At 34.6% G+C, this 24,688-nt stretch overlaps 1 protein-coding gene and 1 long non-coding RNA gene across 7 annotated transcripts; both read right to left on the bottom strand.

Annotated features, from left to right (window-relative positions):
• Nucleotides 1–3,437: 3,437 nt before the first annotated feature.
• LOC145724064 (ATPase family AAA domain-containing protein 2-like) lies at nucleotides 3,438–24,658 on the bottom strand. 6 transcript variants are annotated; one of them, XM_081972138.1, is made up of 27 exons: nucleotides 24,511–24,636; nucleotides 23,415–23,573; nucleotides 23,293–23,360; nucleotides 23,048–23,126; nucleotides 21,028–21,095; nucleotides 20,604–20,799; nucleotides 20,384–20,531; nucleotides 20,199–20,326; nucleotides 19,868–20,031; nucleotides 18,515–18,815; nucleotides 18,227–18,451; nucleotides 18,062–18,173; nucleotides 17,796–18,000; nucleotides 16,941–17,129; nucleotides 16,641–16,889; nucleotides 16,371–16,583; nucleotides 16,133–16,314; nucleotides 13,769–13,955; nucleotides 13,520–13,705; nucleotides 13,170–13,462; nucleotides 12,923–13,108; nucleotides 12,689–12,867; nucleotides 7,917–8,131; nucleotides 7,699–7,865; nucleotides 7,541–7,644; nucleotides 3,646–3,821; nucleotides 3,438–3,586 (listed from the first exon to the last, which is right to left on the bottom strand). In XM_081972138.1, the coding sequence occupies exons 5-27, from the start codon at nucleotides 21,079–21,081 to the stop codon at nucleotides 3,536–3,538; spliced, it is 4,110 nt and encodes a 1,369-aa protein (XP_081828264.1). In that variant the 5' UTR covers nucleotides 21,082–21,095; nucleotides 23,048–23,126; nucleotides 23,293–23,360; nucleotides 23,415–23,573; nucleotides 24,511–24,636; the 3' UTR covers nucleotides 3,438–3,535. The 6 variants fall into 6 exon arrangements, with proteins under 6 accessions (XP_081828264.1, XP_081828265.1, XP_081828268.1 ...); XM_081972139.1 differs by lacking the exons at nucleotides 23,293–23,360; nucleotides 23,415–23,573 and having other exon boundaries at nucleotides 24,511–24,633; XM_081972142.1 differs by lacking the exons at nucleotides 23,048–23,126; nucleotides 23,293–23,360; nucleotides 23,415–23,573 and having other exon boundaries at nucleotides 20,384–20,522; nucleotides 24,511–24,651.
• On the bottom strand, nucleotides 4,215–5,119 carry LOC145724115 (uncharacterized). Its single transcript, XR_014176937.1, has 2 exons — nucleotides 4,929–5,119; nucleotides 4,215–4,875 (listed from the first exon to the last, which is right to left on the bottom strand). It is a non-coding gene; the product is annotated as an uncharacterized LOC145724115 (long non-coding RNA).
• Nucleotides 24,659–24,688: the final 30 nt, after the last annotated feature.

A 24,688-nucleotide genomic window follows, 5' to 3' on the forward strand; every position in this document is an offset into this window, starting at 1 on the left:
GAGATCTGAATCTGGCTCTAAAGAAGAGAATAGTCATGTATTATAGGTATATAGTCCACTCTTCTGTACGGTGTGGAGGCTTGGACGCTATGGAAAAAAAGCTGCAAGCTTTTGAAATGTGGATTTTCAGAAGAATTTTTAGAATCTCTTGGATAGAGAGAATTACAAACGAAGAAGTACTCCGAAGAATAGGATGTAAGCCTGAAGAATTTCATCGCTGGCTAACCTACGAAAATGGTTTGGACCAACATCTACTGAACTGTTCCGATGCGCAGCCAATAAGATCCGCATAGCCATAATCGGATAGGGCAATAGAAGATCAAATTCACGCAGATATTTGTCGTAGTATGACATTCATTTTATATACAGCGCAGTCTTGTCACTATCAATGTTAACGTATTTAAAACAAATTAGCATGTTAAGGGATGCAAACGTTTTTCAGAGTCTGATAATGAAAAAGTATCGTTTAATACACGTCCCAAATGGCTTTTCAGGTTTTATTTTTGACACTGGTAAAAAAGTATACTATTCCGAACGTCCTCATAGTACATTTTAGGAATGCACACACTGGCGCGAATAATTCGGTGCGACGGCGAAATTTTCGCCTCGCGAAATATTCGTCGACTCAAAGTCTTTGGCGTATAACGAGGAGCAACAAACTGGCGCGAAAATTTCGCCTGGCGACAACGAAACTCCAGAGAATTTTATTTCTTTCGCGACAAGCCGCGTTTTCTGTCGTTTTCGTTGCGAATCAAAGATGGCTTCAACTGAAATGATAATAGAGTTTGTGAAGAAATATCCGATTTAAGTCTTCTCGTAAATTGGTATATCGTTTTTCGATGTCATCTTTAATTAGATTTAATATTTCATCAAAACAAGCAATGTCCATTCTGAAATATTTATAAAAACGCTTTTTATCTAGTCGCAGTTGTGGCATGAGTGTATGAAATTTGCCTTTTTCTTTTCTTTCCAAATTTATATCATGTGTCCAGAGCTTTTTTCTAAAAAAAAAACACCAACTTTAGCACAAAATGTTACTTTTTATTACTCAATTGACGTAATAGTATATTTCATTACCAGTACAGAAATGAGGATTTTTCCGTGCGCGCGTGACAAATTCTCGTGTGAGGCGCAGCCGAACACGGGAAGTCATGCAAGAACGGAAAATCCATTTCTGGACGAGTAATGAACGATATTTTTTATTATACTTAGGTACCTGAAATCAACATAAACAAAAAATATCGCAAAAAATTATTAAGAAAATCGGGAATATTTATTTTTATTTTTAAAACAGTAAAAATGTAAGTACATACAACTCAAATTAACAAAAAAAATACAAGTAGGTAATTCTAAGAAAATTAATTTTGGACAGAACCGTTATTATTAATAGTAATATTTATTGTACAATTCGTATTATTGTTGAAGCTCAATCCCTTTTGCATTTCTTTTTGTTGAACTAAAGACTCTGCTAAAGATGTTGAAGCGGAGTGTTCGTGTGTGCTTTGGTTCTCTTGATTGACTGTTACAGATGTTGTAGTTTCCAAGTTACAAGGGCTAAACAACTTCCGTGATACTTCAATTTTTCTTTGTATGGACTCTTCTATATATCCTTCTGCTACATTGGAAGAAAGCCATCCTCCGTGTCTTTTCAAAGTGAGCAAATCACCGCCGTTTTCCACCAACATGGTTGCCGAAGAGCGCCTTAGCCCATGTCCGGTATATTCTTCGCGATTTTTTAGTTTTAGGTATTTTGCAACAAGTTTTGGAATACCACTGATAGTATGGCACCCAACATGTTGAGCGTAACATCTTTGGTTTCGGTATGCAACAAATAATCTTCTACTCTTCATATGTTTAGGGCGGAGATCTGCGTATTTACGGTAAATTGTACAGGGATCGAATTTGCAATTTTCATTGGTAATGGTAAAACTTCTTGACCTGTGAGGTTTTCCATCTCGTAAGAACACGACAAGGAAACGCCCATTATCTTCCACATCATCTAAACTCAAACATATTAAATCATCTCTGCGGCATGCACCGAAGATGCCAAACACTAAAATTACTTTTACTAGTAGATATTCTCCATCTGAAGCTTCACATAAAAATTTGGTTACTTGTTCTGCTGTAAGAATCTTGGATTTCTTTGGTATATATCCTACAGCTTGTCGTTTCAAAAAAGCAATTGTTTTTGGATATTGATGGTGAGTATTTTCTTTTATTGCCAAACAACTCTTTAACATAGAGAATCGACTCCATAAAGTGGAGGATTTCATAGTGTTGGCTTTTTCAGAAAAATATACTAAAAGAATATCGTCACTCACAATTTTGATTCGTTTCTGAGTCCGCCATTCGGTAAAACTGTTATATTCTTGTTCATATCTCAACCTGGATTTCACTGGTAATAAATCTGCACTCACTTCTGCCGCTCGTTGTAAAATATTTTCGGGAATATCCCGATTTTCTTCACAATCTGAATTCATTTTTGCAAAATGTAATAAATACATAAATACTTAATTTTCACTGACAGAAAATAAAATTTGTCATTAATAAATAAATCGTTGCTATAGACACATTACTCGTTTCTTTTTTTTCTTCGGGTTGCCATAGGATATCTAGTATCATGGATATCTATGTTTATTATTAAGCGCACGGAAAGAGGGATCGAGAAAAAATTTCCGTGCGCTGTTCCGAAAATGTCATATTTACTGTATTTTATAAACAGTTGAAAATGTAGTATTTTCTGTTAAGTATAATAAAAAACATTTTCCTATCCTGTAAATGTTAAGGCGCTACTGAATTTAAAGTTCCCACATAATTATATTTAATAAAAAATTGTTAGAATGCCTTACTTTTCACCTTCCTCATCTTCTAAAGCAGCCAATAATACTATTGCTTCTTATTCAGAGCTTGAAGAATCCATCTTTCTATATAATTAATAAAAAAATATGTCTTATGAAATTTTTGCGCAAGTGTACCCACAAATTTTGACTTCCTACGTGTCGCAAAATATTCGCGCAAATGTGATAGGAGAGACGAATTTTTCTACCGCCTGTGTCGCGAAATATTCGCTTCGTTATCGCGGGGAATCAATTCGCGTCAATGTGTGCATTCCTTTTCTTGACAATGAAGAAGGAACCGAGAAATAGATAACTTTCAAAGTAGTGTAATGGAAAAGTATCTTTTTCAGTACTACCTTGCACTGTGACACTCAAATGACACAAACCAAAAATAAATAAAATACTAATAACAGTATTTGGAGCAGTACATACTTACAAAAGAGATGGTATACCATCCCACCACCTCAAATATTACCAACAAACGCACTTTTTAGATATATCACAACATTTTAAATACACTTACCGAAATAAATCTATAATTGTTAAAAAAATATGTACAAAAAGAGTTGAAATAGTTGGAGCGGAACAGATAAAAAAATATAAGTACTACAAAATGTTATAAATACTGAAAATACACACAAAAATCACTTAAAGAAATATATAAAAATGGATAACAACATCTGGCAGTGGCTGGACTATCACAAGTCTTCACAGGACATCTTAAATCGTAGTAACTCATCCGCAAGTTCCTAAAAACACATCGGTTACCATAATTTGCGCCTCGGATAAGTGAAATAACCGTCATTACCTTGGGTAAACCTTGCCTCAAAGGTGTTTTAGCAAACTTTTTGACGATACCGCTAAACTGATTGTATAAATCCAAGAGCTTTGATAGCGGAAACCCTTCAGTGGACTCGACAGTTTCTTCTAATACCCTCTCCAATTCAGTCTCTGAACATTCGATTTGTTTGGTTGTTGTATCATCTGAAACATAATATTAAGAGTACTGGTCACTGAGTTGGAAGATCTTCGGCAAATTTTCTTGTTAATGCTGGAGGGGATATATTAGATTTACAAGAACTTGGTGGATGGGAATCAACGAAAGTTGCTAGAGGGTATCTAGAAGAAAGTGTGTCCAAGAAAGTTTCTATTGCTCGCAAAATTCAAATCGGCGATGTCTCCGGCAGTGGTTTAAGTCCTAGGGAACCGGATGAAATGGAGAGGAATGCATACTCGACCTTTTATCAGCCTTCAGAAGACATAGTTACTGTTCTCGCGGTCTGAGTTTACCCGTGCGTCATCCCCGTGTGATTTAGAAGTAGACATGCATTATTGACTTCATCCTTGTCTATTGTTCACTTTCAGAAAGGGTAAATATCTAATAGCGAATTCGACTGGCGGCACTAGTGCGCACTATTCTGCACTGAAAGCACACTCGCTCGGTGCTGGTTGTTCGACTGACAAAGTTCTGCACTGGTTTTGAAAATATTTATGTTCGTCTCGGAAATGCACTGATTTAGTGCGGTCTGTGAGAATTCGGCTGGGTTGCATTTGGTGCGGTGTTTTAGCACTTAGTGCAAAATTTTAGAACTGTGCTGCTAGTATAGTTCTAGTTCAGTTCTGTCTAGAGATACAAACAAAACAAATAAATAGAAATGGTGTCAACGGCTTTACTTGAAGAATTTTTAATAAACACGTCATCTAGCAGCAAGAGTGATTCCTGAGATGAGTGGTTATTATACATGACAGGAGAGAATGGTCTCAGATAAGCGGGTCAAGCAAGACTACTGCTTTTTACCCTCCCATCGCTGTAGACCAAAAGGAAAGGTCCGGAAGAAGGACTCCATTAACAGTCACTGGTATTTCCCTTGAAATATTTCCCTTTCGGGAATTACCAGTGTTGCAACGGTGTCCCCTGTCCTGGGTGAGAGTGCCCCGGCTGACAACGGGGCTCTTCTGCGCTCTTCTTGTCTTGAATTCTTCTTTCTTCGTCAGCTGGTCATCCTGGTGGAGGTCATGGTGAAGAGTGGTTAGCTTGCTTGGGAAAATTTGATAAATTTTCTGTTAATTGTCAATCCCAGTCGAATCAACCTCGTTTTAATAACTGCACTGATGTGGCTCGCACTTTCTTAGTGCAGCGTGCTAACTGCACCTAATCGGAGTTAGAGCAACTTTTACATGGCACTGAGAAAATACGAATTGAACTGGGGTAGGCCGTGCACTCGGATAGTGCTTCCCAGTCGAATTCGCCATAAGTGAATGTCTTCCAAAAAAAAAACATTTACTGATTAGCGCTTCTATTTCAGTCATTGTCACTTTGACAACCATCGAAATTTATTTGATTTGTTTACTATTAATTCTTTTCCGTTTCTTTGTGTTGTTAATCATTTATAAAGTTTTCTATTTACCACACCACCACAGTTCTTTTAAGAGCTATTGTTTCTACGCTTTTAACATACTGTAAGTACTTTCATAATATTATTATTAATATTTTTATTTTTTTTATGTCGGCTGTCACGTTCTAACCGAAATTGGCACAATTACTAACCTGTTTTGAAAAAAAAGTGGGAGTGTCTATTATGATTTTTATTTAGCCATTTGGTTTTTCCTAAATTCGGAATTACTTACTATTACAGTATTTTTTTAGAAAATGCCTGGAAAAATTCTCTACAGACAAGCCCAACAGTTAATTCTTAACCTTTGTGAATATTTTGATTTGGAAAAAACTAATGGAGGACCTTTAGAAGCTTTATCATCTGTTCAGGAAGAAAATAAGAAATTTTAAGACCTTACATATTCTTACTGACGTATATTTTGATACTAGAAGGTTGCAGCTGCTTTGAAAATTTTCCGCAAAACTGTTTATTCGATTCGGGAAAAGCAAGCAAGTAATCTTATGATTTCCTCACCTAGAAAACCTAAATTGAGACGTTATCGGCGGGTCAAGACCACTGATTTATCTGAAAGCACTAAAATGGATGTTCGAAATACATTATATGATATGTACAACGATAGTATGTTAATAATAGTAAAATATATCTACTTTTGTAAGAAACATCTATTAACATTTCATTGTTTCCAGAGACTGAGATTTTTGGGTTGCATTATAGATTTTTCATAAAAATTTCTTCAAACATATTAATAATAAAGTCATAGAAAAAATAAAATAAGCGTCTAAAATGTTTTCCAGCGGGTTTAAAATAAAATAAGTGGATTATTGCAACCTGAAAATGAAATATGAGATACTACAGCATCACTCAGAATGTCTTATTGAATTTTTAATTTGTTGTATTTATTTTAGAGAAACATGTAACCATCCAGAACCTAAATCAAGAGCTTAAAGTTAAAGAAATACTACATATTGGTGATACATCTCTGCGAATTTTGGTAAATAAATTCGGTTTCAAATTTAGACAGAATTCTATGATTCAAACGGAGACTTCTCGTAAATAAAAAATGTTATTTCGGTCAAGATATTTTTGATTTGCTTTGGTATAAGGTTGTTTTAGTGCAAAGATCTCTACTTTCTGACTGACAATACACGCAAAATTTTAAACGTGACGAAGCTTTAGACACGCCCTTTTCTATAATATGAACACAACAGGTTTGTTGACGAAAACTTGATTTGATTCATATGATTATAAATGACGTAGCCTTCGTGACGCACGGGTAAACTCACTCCGCGAGAACACTATGATTATGGACTCCAAAGGCAGTGGAGTATCCGTTAAGTTTGAAAACTGTCAAAAAATTGTTTTCAATATTCATGAAAAGTCGTTGTAATATTATTCTGTTCTCGAACCTGTTGTCCTTAGTAACTAAGGTTTTATGAAGGAATTAGTATATTTATGATGTTGATAATTATTAATAAAGATTTCATATAAAATCGTTTTAATCTTCAATGATACGATAAAAGTCCTTAAAATGATTAAATCTGGGCAAGGATTCCTCCTGATGAACATTCTGGATCCCATGACGGTGCCTATTTATTATTTGCCACATTGCTGTATTGGGATTTGTAGAAGTAAGAATCAAGTTGTCATTTGCCCTGATTTTGGCCTCATTTATAGATTGCCTATATCTTTTTTGATCGTATTTGTACAGATTTTCTATATCTGGAATGTTGTATTGTGATTTGAGCTCACATAAAAGACTGAGATGCTCCCGCATTGCCCTAAGATTATTGTCAAACCACGTAATGGTACAGGATGGGTCAGATTTCACAATATAAGATTTTTCTGCGAAAGAATCTAAATACGCATTTTTCAAGATCGTTAGAAATGATTTGAATTTATAATTAACATCAGTACTTTCGGTGAAAAACCGAAAAAAATTAAATATGTTAAGGACGTTTACAATGACCACACATTCAATTGTCATTAGTGTCATCCTTCTTAAAGTGTACTAAGTGAACCGAGTGCAAAAAAATCAGAATAAATTTATTTTAAGTTGCGTAAAACAGCTACCATGTGATTAAATTAAATGCCAAAGTTGCTAAATTAACAAAATACAAGGAAACAGCGCAATTGCTAATTCTAAACATTGCGTTTTTCTTTCGCATATGAAGAAAACCAGATTCAAGATGGTATTCACAATAAACAAGTAATTTTTGAATCAACCAATTCCTCATTTGCAGGTTAAAACCAGGGAAACAAAATATCAAGATATACAAATTTAAATTTTGACTATATCACGTAACTTACCACATTCATGCAAGGCTTGGTCTATATCATCAAAATATAGGGGACTATCTAACAATTCCGAGGGACTTAATAAATCGTCCACGGCTTTATTACAGCTTGGAGGTCTAAAAATTACAATGTTTCTCTACAATCAGATTAAAAAAAAGTGTATTACGAACCTTGCTACTTGGGAAGATGAGATCACTTTTAGACTATCACAGCTTGAACTCGAAGCGCCGATAGCTTCGTTAGTTCTATTCGGCAGACTTTCCGATGGCAACGGTACTTCAATTGTACTGCTATCGGGATCGTTTTTTGATTCGTCACTCGAAAGCTGTTTAGCTTTCTAACAGTACCAATTTAGTTTAAAACTTATCTAGAAGTTACTGTCGCTTACCTGTTCAGTGTTTGTACTAGAAGCATTTTTACTCAGATTATTTTGCGACGTATCCAATCTGGGTTTCTTCCTCCTTTTTACGTAACCATGTCGCCAGTTTAGACGAAGTTTTCGTTTTCTAGTAGGGCTTAACCGTTGCCGTGGTACGTCATTCGAATTATTAACATCTTTCGCTGCAGGTGTCGCTTCAACGTCCAAATTGTTGCTAGCTACATCTGGAATTTAACATGATCGGTATTTATTTATAAACAAAAATAACAAACGGTCATTTTTAAATAGTCCCCTAAATAAAAATAGCAGCAAAAAATCTATCTTCAACTGGAAAATCAGTTGGTAATTTTAGTAAAACGTTGACATTTAAACAGAGTTATTAAAAAAATGATAAGCTTTGATTTATAGGTTGTAGCTTTTTAACTCTAAAACTGTAATGCTGACATATGAATCCAATAGGGCAGCCAAAACTAAAACCTAAAGCGGAATTTTATAGATTGTCGCAACACAACATAAACAGAGGGGTAAGCTGCTGAGTAAAATTTTGTACACTAATTCCTAATATGCCAGTAATGCCCACTAATTTCTTGTAATGCCCAGTAAATCCTAATAATTAACCTAACCTAACCTAGCCTAACAATACCCACTAACTTCCTGAATTATCACAACTGGAGAGTCTAAAATAGTATATTACACACCGAGGTGGGAAGAGTTTCATTACTGTCGAGAGAATAGTTAGATAGCCGAGACGCGAAGCGTCGAGGTTTAGCTAGGATCTCGAGACAGGAATGAAACTTCCTACCGAGGTTTGTATACTATTTTATTAACAACCATCATATTTCTATCAAAATTTACAATTTATTGTTTCATTCTGAACATATCTAGAATATTACATTTAACAAAAAACTACCAAGCAGGCATTTTTCTCAGAATAATCAATCAGAAGGCGAACTCTCTAACGAATAGCAAGGAAATTTTTTTGCTGTCATAGAAAACCCTTCTCTATTGTAATATAGGGTACTCTCTACGTTTCGATTGACGAAGATCGGCACTCAACGTAGCTATTCGGGTTGTGCAAAATAGAAAGACCAAATGAGGTCTTGCTATGATTTTATCTCTCTTGGGGCTATGAAATTTTGTATTTGTCAATCTTCTTCTCTTTTCCGTCGTCTTCTAAAATGTTTTGTTTTTTAACCTTTATGCCCGTCAGTGTCAACATTGTGTCAATAAGGTTAGGTTGGGGATTGATTGACCAATTGATTGTGTTTGCACCCCCCTTTCTTTGTTTTTGAGATTTTAGTTAAAGTGTAATGCATCTATTAGTTGTTATTTTTGAGGTGTAAGCTGTTCATGATGGAATGGTTGTGTTATGGCTATATGGGTTCCATCAACACATCCTAAAGTCCCATCCTACTTCCTTCACAAAATGCATAACAATTGGTAGCATGTTTACAAGGAACTGAGAAATATTAATGGTCTAACAAGAAAATAAGAAACTGAAGCAACAGAACTACAATAAATAAAACCACCAACAAAAATGGCAACAAAACGGATTATTTTAGAATGTAAACTTTGAAATGTATGATTAATTACCGAAAAAGAAAGTAAAAAATGTAGAATTATTCAAATTATTGTCATTGATACTTGTCATTAACCCTGAATACGACGAAACAAGTAAAAGCCCTAGATTTATTACTAGAAATTAGTCAATGTTTTTAGGACCGATAGGTTCCCGTTTTCTGTTGACGGTGTCAGCCGAATGTGATAGAAAATAGCTTAGAGAGTACCAACAGTTAATAGAAAGAAATTTTCTTTCTTGTCTATTTCTTTGCGTTTTCTATTTCCTACATCGTTACGGAGTTCGCCTCCAGGTATATTGTTACCGTAGCTATGTGGTAAACAACTCACCAATATAAATAAATCGATCGGATCGATATTCAGTTCGCAAATAATAAATTGAGAAAAATGTCCTGGATTACAAATCGAATTGTATGCATTCTAACGGTTATAATGCCTATAATACAAGAAATAGCAAGAAATCAACCAATTGGGCACAATACAATAGCTAATTATTCCCAAAAAATTGCTACTTTTATGAATTTAGAGTACTCGAAAGGCTTTACAGGCCACGCTCTAAGAAGAACCGCCGCTACGTTACTTGCCAACAGTGGAGCAAATGTACTCCAATTAAAAAGGCTGGGAGGATGGAAATCTAGTACTGTGGCAGAAGGTTATGTGGATAGCTTAATGGAGAATAAAACCAAAACTGCCGTTATGCTGTCCCAACGTGCCATGTCTTCTGAAGCTGTTACAAGTAGTTCACAAACCTCAGTCATTCAGCAGCAAATTAATTTGTCGACCAAAGAGACAACTGTTGGAGACGCCAGTGCTGGTACTGGCCTAAATATTTCTATAAACACTTATAATAATTCAAATGTAACCATTAATTTCAATAAGTAGTTTGTTTTAGTTTAGATCATGTTAATTTTAGAATTGTAATGTATTATAGGCATTATAATTTATTAGAATGCATACAATTCGAGTTGTAATCCAGGACATTTTTCTCAATTTATTATTTGCGAACTGAATATCGATCCGACTTTATCTGACATTTAAAAAATTTGATTCAATCATCTTTTTTTTTTTCAAAAATATTAACAATCACACAATTTTAGAGGGCGGGAAATGAGGGCGGGAAGTGAGGGCGGGAAGTGAGGGCGGGAAGTAGAGGTGCGCAATATGATACTTCCTAACCTTCAATGACGTTAGTATTGACAGCATTACATATATGGTTGTAAATAAAAACTTTTTTTAATTTAAAAAAGTAAAAATAAGAAAATATGCGTGCAACGATTTAACCGCAACTAGATATCAACTGCTGCTTATTTTAAATAGGACACCCTGTATATTTTGTTATTTTTTGTATTCTACGTCAAATTCTAGACATATTTCGAGTATTAATGTCATATACCTATCTGTATCCGTTTCTGAGATATTTAAAAATTTTATATACATCAGGCAAAGTTTTTTTTTTGGTATTTGTGTTTTGTCATGTTAGACAAGGTTTGGTCTGGGAATGGGTGCACAAAAACGTCAAAATATATAATACAGTGTGGTCAAAAAATCAGTTCTAAAAAAGACAGAAAGTCTAGAGTCTCAAACGGAACACATTCTTATAATTCGGTCTGATTCTCTGTTCAAAATTAAAGAAGTTTGTATTAGGCCACTTATTTAAAAAAATCACTTTTTAAATTGATACATTGAACCACCCTGTAACTGTCAAAATAACCGAATTAATGAAGGTTAAAGTAGTTGTTGTCAAATTTAGGCAAAACTGTCTTTATTGCTACACACACAACACTTGGCACGAACCTAGCACAATGATTGCCAAATCTAGAGCAGTAGCAAAACTGTAGAAATACAATCATTAAGGTCGATTTTCGCTTGCAGTAACTGGCCAACATAACGCCCAAAACCCATCAGGATAGTGGCGGTGTTTCAGGCAAATTTGACCCTTATCAGAATTGTCTATTGCAAAAACAGTTTTCCAAAAAATTGCCAAGCATTACGTCATGGTAGATCTAGTAAGTCACGTGACCGTTTTTCTTAATTTTCTATATTATCAGTCAAATTAGCCTTTAACGAATCAAAAAATGTTTGTGGTCCATCCTGTCACTAAATCGTAAATAACACACGTGTATTTGTAGCACTTTGTATATACTTTTATATGTCGATGGCCAATGAAATGAGCTTCCCATTGGTTTGCGTAAGAGGGCGTAAACGTTGACCAATTTTTTTGGAGTATCTTTTTGTTTAATTCTCAAAAACTCGCGTAATTGCACTATCTTTGGTAGATTTTTATACGTCAATGGATAGCCAATGAAATGAGCCTTCTAAAAATATCCCAACAACATTTTCATGACATCATGACTTTTTTGTTCAGTCGTTAATAACTAGCTTATTATTTGCTAAACTGTATAAACTTTTATATGTCAATAGATAGCTAGTGAAATGAGCTTTTTATTGACGTATAAAAATTGATTGAGTAGTAGTAGTACGGTTTCGCCGCTAAAGAATTTGTCAATGGGCCTATCCCACATATCATAAATTTTTGTTTTAATGACTGGAATCGAAAGAGTAGGATCAAAAAACTAATTTTTCATATTCTTGAAGAAAAAATTATGGTCGTAAATGTTCCTACATTAGTTTGAATTTGTCCATTAAATTTAAAAGATCTGTTTTGGCGCGCATGTGACGTACGTAATTCTGGGCGATTTTATTGGCTGTTGCACGCCAACTGTTTCACTTCTTGTCGCTGATTGGTTGATAGTGTAGTACGTCACCGGCGGCGGGCGTTTAAAACATGCAATTAATGTAGTTTTTAGCATCATTTTTTTTCTATTTAGACTTAATATTTTTGAAAACAAAAAAATACGGGTATAATATTTTCAATCCGTCTTTGTAGTTATGAAATAAAAAAAAATTGTGGGACAGGCCCATTACAAGAAAACAAAAGACGATATCAAAATTCTGTTCTGAAACACTGAAAAAATACCCCGGCAACCCCAACCATTTTGATTTTTAAATTTCTTAATGGTTCTGGCAGCTTCCATATAAAAACAAGCAAATTAGGCCACCTTGAACAGGGTATCCAAATAAGTGTGTCCCCCGGTTTTTTTGACTAAACCATAAATTGACACCGTTTTAATAACATTAAATTTTTGCTTTGTTCTTGAGTTATTTTTGAAAAACCCAAATTTAAATTTTAACTTTTCACTCACCTGGAGTTACCATATAAGGCGGCAAATACTTCGCTGTACAGGCTTTCCTTTGTTTCCGTTGCGTTTTGATACTTTTACATTTCTCCTCAAAATCACTATCCATTTCAGTCTTTATCAAAGTGTAAGCGTAATCGCGCAACGAACAAGCCCTGTGCCGTATTTGCTTATCGGCAGAGCTCCTAAAGTTGATATTACGCTATAATTGTTAGATGTTAGCCGAAAGTATGCACTCACCTTGCAGGGTTATATTCTAAGGCATTCTTACATATCAAATCGATGTCATTAAGAAAGTCTTTGGCACATTCATAGCTATGAAAATCAACCTTCATCATCATAGTCTCCAAATCCATAGGCTGCTTTATAATCTCTGTATAATCAGGTACTTCTTCAGTGTCCACCGGTTTGGTAAACATAAAAAACCTGACAAAACACGCACAATATGACTAAAACAATATCAGTGACACACACAACGACAACTTACAACTTATTATTAGCGAGCTTTTTACACATATCTCTTAAAAATATCCGTAATTCCCGTAAGGTATGTTCTTCAGTCTCATACATTTTCTGAGCTTGTTCCTCAGTCAATGGTGGTGGGGGAGGGGTAGGCGCTCTCATTAAGGGAGGTGGCGTTTTCGGACGCTCCCGAGCCGATTGGACCGGTTTAAGGCAATTGTCTAACAACAGGGACTTGAAAAATTGACGACGCTCTTCCGCTGTTGCCGGATGTACTTCCTGAATTTCTTTCCGATAATGTGAAAATACGTCTTGCAACTGGAAACAGGCATATAAAGTATGCAAAAGGGTTTTTGTAAACATTTATCATGTTACCTGGTCTGGAAGTTGGTTGTACATGACTTCGGCGGTGACAATAAATAACATGGGGATATTCGGTTCAATTCCCTTAACTTGCGATAGAAAAATGGCCTTAAACGTTTCGGATACTAACTCCCATAAACGATCAATGCTTGGTATGTAAACGATACTTGGAATGTTCCTTTTTGCCTCATTTAAGATCTATTCAATCAATAAAAATCCATATTTGTACTAATAACCACAATCATTCTTTAAATAATTAACCTGTATACACGCCTCTTCAGGACTTCTACCTGGTTCTCTAAACAAAGACGTTATGTCCAAGCAATATGAATGAATATGTTCCATTCGAAATAATAGAGCAGGCGCCACATAAGTAGTTTGGCCGTGCTCAGGACCATCTCCGGCTAAAAGTAACTGTGCCGGTTTCAAATTGGTCGAGAGCTTAACCCTAGAAAGTTTTATAAACAAGAATTTAAATAAAGAGATATTTTTTTACAAAACTTACAAAAACATTTTTTGTGTAACAATAAACAAAGTGATTCAAGGTATATTAGATATCTAGAAAGCTCTATTTTTTTTTGATATTTGGACTTTGGAGTATGACCTAGATGGGGTTTAAACCATTTTTCATTTTGCAATGTTGCAAGATCAACCGAAAAGAAGCACCGCCTTATCTCCACATTACCGGGTTAAATTCGCTGGCAAAGTATTTGAAATCTCACTTTGTAATCACATAAATATGCAAAGTAAAAACCAAATTTCCTTTGTTAAAGAAATACAGAGTGTTGAATTTCATTTTCTTTTAGTTTTAACCCCCTAAACTTATTCTAGTGCGCCAAATTCTTAAAAATTCAATGCATGCATTTTTATTTTCAGAAAAAACATCTCAATTTTATGCTGCACTATGGTAGAGAAATTGGAGTGGTTTTTCTGATAAATTTGTAATATTCTAGAAAACTGTGACAGGCACAGAAAAACTAAAAAGGCAAAAAATGCTAAACTGAACCAAGAATTAGAATCTTTTATAAAAAAAAATATTGGCGCACCAGAAAAAAGTTTGTGGAAAGAGAAAGGGGGCCTAAACATAAAAAAATAACACCCTGTAGCGTTTTGATAAAAATTGACTTATCCAATAACAGTCCAGATTTAAGCTAAATATCTGAAAAACTGTAAAAACTATAAGGAAAAACTAAAAAATGCAAACTTTAACACTCTGTATTTCTTGCATTTTTGAAATATAGTTTATATTTATTATTTTTAGACGTAGAATACGCGATTTAAATTAGCGTATTAAAACCTGAAACACTGAATACTGTTGCGTCAATTCATTCTGTTGATTTTTGTCTTTTCGTCGATATTTGTGTTGGATATATTATCCAACATTATTTATATTATGTTTCAGTTTTTAGTTTAGAATTGGCAACTGTGTGTGACAGCTGGCAGTTGTCTTTAAATTTAACTTTCCTGAAGTTTTATTGGTTAAGTTAGTTGTTCATTACCTTTAGAACTACTTCAATTATTATAATGTGCCTAGCATGTTCTTTCTATTAAAGCACTATTGTTAGCTCATTGTAAAGTGTGTTCAACTCAATAATCATTATATAAATGATTAAGTAATTGTTGTGTGTTTATTATTACAATCTACAGTCCACTTCGCAGTCCATAACTGCAATTTACAATTTGCCAAGTTTACCAAAAATATTTTCAATATGGCAATTAAAAAAAATACACAAATTGGCAAAACAAATACACTAACACCCTTAGATAATGGTAGATTATCTATCTGAGTTAGTTAGAGTAAGATTATTAAAAATGTGCAGGTTTCAACAAAGTGGTGTTGACAAAGAGTTTTTAAGTAACATGTGTCAGTTTACCGAGCGAGTGTGACATAATTTAACAGCTGATTACAAGAGATCAATGCCGCATTCGTGTTCAAGCTCCATGGAGCGAGCAGAGCGTTTGAACGTCACAATGACGTAATTTGACAGTTGATCAAATTATGGTTTTGCCAAATTACGTCATTGTGACGTCTAAAACACTCCATGGAGCTTAAAAACGAAGGCGCCCCAAAAACCTATTCTGATGACGTAATTTAGGTGAATATGACCATCACATCACATTCGTTATGGCAGACTGACGCAAGTTTTTCCTTACTGAGCTATCTAGGCCACTGATTTTTAATAGTTCTTATCATCGATAAGAAAAAAACCTTCTCTTCTTGTCTTGACGTTTTCTTCACTAATTTTCAAAAAAAACTCGCATCTTTGAAACAAAAGAATATTGCGCCAGGCATCTGAACTACGAAAAATAGCTCGTCGACAGATTTTCTTAAAATTCTTCATCTCAACACCCCAGAAAATAAACAATTTTAATTAAATTTAGAAAATTAAACGCTATAACTATCATCTATGTCAGCGGAACTATTCAGTAATCTAAACAGAATCCCAGGGTTCGACGAAAGTTTAAGAAACACCGTTCCAGAGTATGTATACACTTTTCATATTTGCTCAAATAAATGCAAATATTTGCTAATTGTTTGTCGATATTAGTCGAATGATGCGTAGTTTGGTCAATATTTATTTTTTATAGTATATTTTGCGCAACACAAAAAATGTTGGCACTTACTTCGCTAAAGCTGGATTTAAACCATGCGGAAAGCTCTGCTCTAAAGTAGACAAAGCTCTCTTGATTGACGGTCCTAGTACCGGTTCCAAAATTGGAATCATCTTTTTGCCCAAATCAGACGATATTCGTTGCGATGCTGGCACTAGCATAGATTTAGCCCTTAGAAAGTCAACTTTTTCCACCTGAGCACAAAACGCAATCAACAAACAAACATAAATAATGATGAAGTCAAGTTTACCTTAACTTTCTCCGGCTCTAATAGAAGTCGGTGTTCAGAATTATACACCTGAGGATAAGTGCGTCGAAAACTTTGTATCACAGCTTCGGAACATAGTGCTCGTAAATCAGATCCGCAATATCCGACCGAATTTTCGGCCAAATGGTCTATTAATTCGGGACTAGGTGGTTGTGCCCACTTTGCTATATGGACTTTGAGAATTTCCTCACGTTCCTAAAATTCCGATTGGTCAATTCAAAGGTAAAACCAGAAATTAAACTTAAAACTTGCCGATTTTGATGGCAGTGGAAAGAATAATTCTCTGTCAAACCGACCAGGTCTTCTTAACGCCGGATCAATCGCGTCTATCCGATTAGTGGCACCAATAACAATAATTTCTCCTCTATTACTTAAACCGTCCATTAAAGCCAACAAAGTGGAGACTATACTGGCATGAAACTGGTCTTGTCTAGATGACCTGACAGGAGCCAATCCGTCCAGTTCATCAAAAAATATTATGGACGGCTTCATTTTTGCGGCCTAAACATTCCAATGTAGCATATGACAACGTCGGACACTCTCGAAACTCACCTCTTCAAACAAAAGCCTTAACTGTTTTTCAGATTCCCCTATCCATTTACTCAACAAATCGGCCCCTTTTCGCATAAAAAACGACACTTTCCGTGCTCCAAAGCTACATTCGTTAGCCAGAGCTCGCGATATTAAAGTTTTACCAGTGCCAGGAGGGCCGTGGAATAAAACACCTCTAGGTGGTTGCACCTAAACAATATTACAATAATTGAGAATTTAGTAAAATATTAGGAATTATTTTGGTACTAATTTTTGGCTTAAAATTTTTAAACTACATCAAATAGCTATTTCAGTTTTTTTTGTTATATACAGGGAAGCCCCAGTGAAAAACCCTGAATATTATAAAATTTTTGAATTCTGGTCAAAATTCTAAACATATTTTATAAAACATTGTAAAAAAACGCCACGGTTTTCAAGATATTGACTATTAAATATTAGAATGTTCAATACTTGGAAGTCTAGAGCAGGCAAACGGTTGAAGATAGAATAAAACGATTTACATGTTCCTATATTACTTTTTTCTATCTGAAATCTGAGATCTAGCTTATGATAAAATTTTGAGTAGGTATTCAATCAATTACTTAAAAAATTGCCAAAAGCCCTAAGTTATTTAATGTTTTCAAAGCATAAAACCATTCTGTGAACAAATCTTAGTAATACTAATATTGAACTATGAACAGACCATAATAATTGCTGATCTAGGCCTTAATACGCTTCGATTGAAACAGTTCTGCTTCTAAACACATTTAAACCACCATAACTTATTTATAATATTGCTTTGGTAAATAAATAATAAAATCTAGAATTATAAAAAATTTAAACTACTTTTCTAACCCAACTGAACGTCTTACTTACTTGAAACTGTTTGAAAACCTCCGGATACATCATGGGAAGCACAACCATTTCCTTTAGACATCTGATGTGGCTATCCAGACCGCCTATACTGTTAAACCTAACTGACTGATCCAAAGTTTCGGGTTGAATCGGTACTATAGAGTTGCTTCCCCCTCCACCAGTTTTCATCATTTCCTTTTTCGAGTTGTGGCTTTTAGGTGTTTTGCTGCACCAAAATTCAACCCCAAATGACATTTTACAGCAAATAAAATGGAGAGTAAACTTACCGACATCTATCGGAGGAACTCGATGAGGAATCAGAACTTGAACTCTCAATGCGTCGTGTAAACCTTCTTCTACTATGAATACCCCGTTGAGGTCTTAATACGGAGGTTTGCACTAAAAATTCAAAAAGTTGTACCGAACCGTTCACTGTAATTTACTAAACCTACTATTTTTAGAAGCGCCCTTCGGCTCTCTTTTTCGCAACAGATACTTTCGAGCACCGTCTTCCGTCTCCGAACTTTCAGACTCATCACTGTCTTTGTCACGTGCAAGCCTGACTCTGGTCTGTCTAGTTCGCAAAGTCCGTGGTATTTGTCTTTCTTGATCTTCGTCCTCATCAGAGCCAGTAATAGCATCATGCTTATTTGCAGTTTTATCCTCCATTACTTCTGCTTTAACAGTCATCATATGAAACTTACAGAGGCTTATCGGAACAAACTTTTAACAGAACTTACCTTTAGTTCCGTTAACTTCACTCTGATCCCCATTCTCTTTACTGGATTTAGAATCATCATCTTCAGTGGTATGTTCCATTTTGACTGCCGCGGTCTTCGAATTTCTACTTTTTACTTTAGTGACTATTTCATTTTTATTTTCTTGAGCTTCATCGACCTTTCTTAAATTTCGGTGATCGATCACGACATGCCTGACGGGACGCCTTCTACGCCGTATTTGAGGGACTTCCTCGTACTCTTCATAGTAATAAGTTGGTTTAACGAGTCTTCTCCTAGAGTTTCGTCTGACAGGTTGAGCGATCTGAAGTATTCAAGTGTTAGTTTACGATTCAGCTGGTTTATAGAGCTACTCTCGGTTCCAGATGAGGTGGCAGTGACGACATTAATTGTGACGTCATATTGAAATTCGCTCATTTCTTTTTTTGGATATTTTGTAGTTGCCAGTTTGAGTGTTTCTTTCCGGTGATTTAAAAAGATTGGTTATTGTTGAACCAGACATATTGTGCCGTTGCACAGCATTTTTTTTTTAAAACTCTTCGTCTAGATCTCCGTACTTAATCAATCATCATCATTATCAAATCAATCAAAAGAAGTAGTTTTACTCATTCTCAGATATACAAGGTGTTTCAGAATACATATTACAAACTTAAGCACATGTAGGAAATGCAAATGTTCTCAGGTCTACATCGTGGTGATGTTTTCTGAGGAGTCCACCTTGAACTCTTTTTGTGATGCGCCACTGAAATTTAAGGGCATTTTCTTGTTCAATTTAAACAATTTTTGTCTCTCGAAAAAGGTTTCCTAGAACTTTTGAGTCAATTTGGCTTATTGACTCAAAGGTAAATATTTTTCCAATTTTCTTTTACTAACTAACTAACTTAATCAGGAAAGTGCTTTTCGGGTAATTCTGCAATAAAAAGTGAATCAGAAAGGAACCGTATGAAAGGACGTTCAAAAACCAACTGACAGGGACAAGACAACATGGATACCACCAACGGACAACGTAAAGTATTGACAAACCATTTTTCTTTCAATAATAATTGAGAAACCAACAAGAAAAAATTAATAATCACACTAAAACAGACAACATGACAAGCGCTGAACGGGGCCGAACTGAAACGTGCCTCGTGACGTCACACGGCACTCAGACCAAAACTCGTCATTTTGACGCGCTCGGTTTGCGTTCAAACTTCAATTGCTGATAAATTAATCATGCTTTGTCAGAAATAGAAAAAAAATTGCAGAACCGTTTATCATGTGTAATTAATCAATTTAGCGAAATAAAAAACAAGTGTGCAATGACCCATTAATACGTCACTGCCACGAGCGCTGGGGCGGACAGTATAAACCTACTTCTACGGTCTCGTGAACATCAGCAGCATCTCGACTGTCCTCTTCCGAATATGTAACATTCAAATTTGGATATCCAACTTTGTGCATTTGGCTGTCTGCCAGCCAACTACCTTCATTACGTGACCGTCTAGTAACCCGTTTAAGTGGATTTATCCCTCGTGCACCTAAATAAATAAGCGTTCTCACCTATAATTCTATAACTATGTAAGGTATAAAAATTTCAAAATTATGCACAAAAAATCAAGGATAATCATTAGACAAACTTTGAACATGTGCTCAAACACATGTGAGAGTCTTTAAATAACATAAAATCACAGTAGCAGAGACTTACCATCACTATCAGTATCAAAATGAATGGGAGAAAGATCAGCATAAGACTTCTGCCTTAGAGGTCTTAACGACAAGGCTGTACGTCGCAGGTTGTGATTTTTTTTAACCATTTTACTCGATCTGCTTGATCTACAAAATTATTCATTTTAGCTACAACAAATTTATGATGACTTTATAAAGGTATACCGCGAATTAGGGTAAAACTCATCATCGGAAAAATTATCATTATCCAACAGTTCATCTTTCATCTTCCTGTTGGCATAAACTGTTAACTTACTTCTTTCTAACGGTGCAGCACTATGTGTGGTTCTTGTAGCAGGACCAGCTAAAATCACTACCTACTCATTAACTAATCTCTAACAGTTAGGAGAAACAATTCACTACTACAGTTAGAGAACCTCCTTACGATTAAATTTCGATTCAAACTTTTGAGTAACGGCAGCAAGATTTGCTCGTCTGGCTTTCTGTTTCAGTTGCTCTTGAGTTTTGGATAAAGGACTGTTGGACGAAACCTCATCATCGGAATTGGAACGCTCTGTTTCACTGTCCGCCTCTTTGCAACTGGACGTTTCTAATTCTTGTCCATTTAGCTTAGTTGACCCCTATTTGTAATATCAAAAATATCGTTTAGAACGGATTCTCAAAAATATCATATACACAGGATCTATTGAAAAGATAAGACCATGGTTACAAAAATGTGGGTAAAATTTATCTTCAACCACAAGAATTATCTTTTTAATAGTCTTCAAATGTTAAAGTTTTGAAATTAAGTGACATTCTCAAAAACTTTTAAATTTTTAAGGTTAGTTTATATCTAGATGTAGACCTACCCTCGTCTGGTGATGTTGAGTAGGTGGTAACTCGGATCGGCGAGTCTTCACCATAGTAAGGGACAAGGCTAATAAAATTACCAGAATTTTAGCAAAACTTGTAAAGTCAACTTAATTGAAGAGTCAAAAATGCTAAAACCTTATGTCAAAACTAAAAAAATGTGGTAATGTGTCACCAGCAAAAAGTAAATTTGTAAGTTAGTGATGTGGTAAGCAAGTGCAATAATCATAAAATATAAATATAATTTCTAATGCTTCAGAGCCCTACCACACCAGGTTAATCATAAGTCTGGAAACTACTTAATATTTCTAAAACTGTTATAAAAATTGCTCGGCAAGTTTAAGTATTTTGGGTAGAATGCAACTACTAGATTTCAAATTACCAACTCTCCTTAATATGTAATATCTTTTTAGCAGTAATAGTAGCGTTTGCGCTGAATGTCCTAAACTAATGTCAAAGTCAAAACGCCAATTAGGTTAATCAATGATTGCCCAGCATACTTTAAACCAAGTTTAAGTTAAAGGTGGTTGAAACTGTGACAATAAAGATAAAAAAATCAAAGTCTGAACCACACTTAACTTGAACTTGGTTTAAGCTAAGGTCGACGGTGTAAATTAACTCCAGAAAGTGACAAGTGATTACGGATGCACTAGAGTAGTAAAGAATCGCCCTTCAGGAAAGGAGATAATAGAAGGGCAATGTTTAAAGCCTGATTTGAAGGTAATCAGGAAATGATTGGTGAAAGATTTGAAACCCAAAATTACAACCTGAGTATGAGACAAAAAATGAGGCTACTTGTAAATCTATTGTTTGACAGACCAACAAATGATCTAAAACAGTCAACAGTTTAGCTCTCTGACTATATGGAAAAAAGATTAAGAACCATTCATAATCTTGTAAAAGATAAGGTAAACTGAACAAGGATGCAATTATAAGGAAAATGATTATGTGTGGTCATACCACCAAAAAAAAAAGATAAGTCTGAAATTACTATGACCATACAAGTTCTAACATAGTGACACAAGACACAATAAAAAAATGTTTTCTATGGTATCACTTGACCAGCAGAGGACAAAATAAAAAATAGATCCAAAGGAACTTACCAAAAATACACAATTAAACAACTTTTCGTTTTGTTTTTGGCAAAAATGTTGCTTTTTAATTGTCCTTAGTTGGTTTTTTAATGAGAATTGGATCTAGATTAAGGTTTAGTAAAAGACCAGTACCATACTAAACTTGCCGACGTTTTGCCAATTTTATTTAGGCTTCCTCAGACACTAAATAAAACTAAATTTTTGCATTTTATTGTAGTAACAAGTACATGTTGGAACAAACAATATACGTCATACAAAATACGTCCCTTTCATGAAAAGTATTATGTTTTGATTAAAAGTTAAAATGGATAGGGCTAACAACGTTTAAGACATTTTTTTAAATAAATAAATTGTTTATAAGTTGGATAGGTTTAATCAATCATTTTTTGATGAAAAATGATGACAACAAAATATTGCAACAAACCAAATATTTATCTATTTTAATTTTATTTATACAAGTTTATGCAATGGGTTTAGTTATTAAATGTGGAAAAAGAAAAAAATTAAGGTTTGTGACAAAGTCAGTGTTACTAAAAGCTATTTCTGAGAATTATAAAGCATCTAATTCAAATCTGTAAACCAAACAGAAATATTACTATGCTAGAAATTACTCTTATGAATGTCATGTGATAAACCCTCCAATAAATGAAATACTGAAAGTGCTATAAAATGATCTTAATAATTTACTTACTACTACTTCTACTTTACAACTTATTCAACAAAAAACAAGGTTTTTCCAAATAAAATTAATTTGAAATTACCAGAAGGGCAGAATAACACACAGTCTTTTCCACTATAATTTTATTGTAGCCCTCTAAAAGGCTGGACATAGAAATGCCCATCATCAGGAGCTGGAAAATAAGACTCACTCTACCAAGGTGTACTTATGATATGGTACAAAGTAAACAATGACAAAAAAAGCTACCTTATCCAATATTTAAACTTGCTGCCATGCTGCACAGTTATGACTAGTGAGACCAGTAATGTGAAACCTTTTAGTGAAACTGAAACATAATAATTGGTTTAAAGGCTTATTATACTGGAAAAAATTTGCTAATGTAGTTTAAAGGGTAAAAAAGTTGCATATAAAGAAATTACTTCATATTTTGGAGAAAAAAAAAGAACTTAATTACATAGGTACATAATTAAGTAAAGAGATAATAAACTTACACTAGACTATTGGAAAAACCGATTTAACATGGGCTATCCCTGTGTAAAAAAGTAGCAACCAAAGTTTACTGAAATATTGGAAAAGGTAAGTCTTTTTGCCATTGCTCATTTTGTAAGTTCACCTTGGTAGAGTGAGTTTAATTTTCCAGCTCCTAAGAATGGAAATTTCAAAGCCCAACCCCAAAACTAGTCAAGCATGCCTTTGCTTTTAGAGGACAACAATGAAATTATAGTAGAGAAGACCATCTATTATTCCCCCTTCTGGTATTCCTACATCTCCACTGCAAGATAATGGAGATCAACTTCAGTTTAAATCAAAATTAGTTTGAAAATACTGCTAATTGTATGTATTTAGTTGTAACAAATACATACATCACATTTTTATAACTATAGTTTTTGGAGATTACTGTCTGTTTTAACACATGGTTATTATTAGGGCTCATAATAGCTCATTTTAGGTAGAATGTTTAAGCATTGTGTGTGCTGTACAGCCTATTCAAAATCCAGTCCAAAAATCGCTGTATGCTGGAAATCATTTTTGATATTATTATGATGAGTAGAAAAAATTCTAACAATTCACATCTTTCCACCAAAAATATGCATTTGTATAGGTAAATAAATGAACATAATAAAGTAACAAACATTAATATTTATTTTGTTTAAACAACCATTCAAATTTCATAAAATATTTGAATTACAAGTGCTACAACCAAGTACAATAAAGTACCTATCCCAAGATAAACTCCTCAGTTCACTAGCTTTGAAAAATCAATAACCCAACAGTAAGACAAAGGGCGTCTGCTAGAAATTAAAGTTTGCAACTTAAAACATCAGCCAACACATAACAGTGTTTATAAAAAAATTGTAATGATCTGGGAATATCTTAAAGTGCATTTCACAAGGACGTGCATTGTGCATAGTACGCCATTGCAGCTGCAATAGCTTAGCCAAGAAACGACTTTTACACTGCCAAAACACCTCCAAATATGCAGGAAATAAGTTAGTAGAATCGTACTTAGAGAAGCCAAGACATGGGACCAATGTTAACTTGAAAAACTAGATAAAACCCTTATAAATTTAAAAAGGAAACGACCATTCAAAGAGCAAAGAAAGCAAAGCAAGTCACGTAGTCGTTAGTGGTGATTAAAAAGTAGTCAGGCTTATGCAACAGCGCCAAAAATTCAACGTAAATTAGAAGAAATGAAAGCGAGTACTTACCGGATAAAAATGTATCACGTACCGCTACTGTTTTTGTTATAAAGTTTGTTTAACAATGAGAAATTGGGAAGTCTTCACAATTCCAAAAGAAAATTCAACAATCAAAATCTGCGCTACGTTGCCAACTGCAGCCTTCACCTAGATGATTGTTTGCTCCAATCACATTTCAGCAACATCA

This window comes from Ips typographus, linkage group LG2 (assembly GCF_016097725.1).
Source record: "Ips typographus isolate SLU linkage group LG2, UJ_Ityp_2.0, whole genome shotgun sequence".
Taxonomy (NCBI): Eukaryota; Metazoa; Arthropoda; class Insecta; order Coleoptera; family Curculionidae; genus Ips; species Ips typographus.

Excerpts from the sequence above, each read along its gene's own strand:
- LOC145724064 (XM_081972137.1), bottom strand. The coding sequence starts at position 21,081 with ATGGTGAAGACTCGCCGATCCGAGTTACCACCTACTCAACATCACCAG. Across the intron at positions 20,800-21,027 it reads CTCAACATCACCAGACGAGG|GGGTCAACTAAGCTAAATGG; the intron begins GTAGGTCTACAT and ends TATTACAAATAG. Across the intron at positions 8,132-12,688 it reads GCCTTATATGGTAACTCCAG|ATGTAGCTAGCAACAATTTG; the intron begins GTGAGTGAAAAG and ends GTTAAATTCCAG.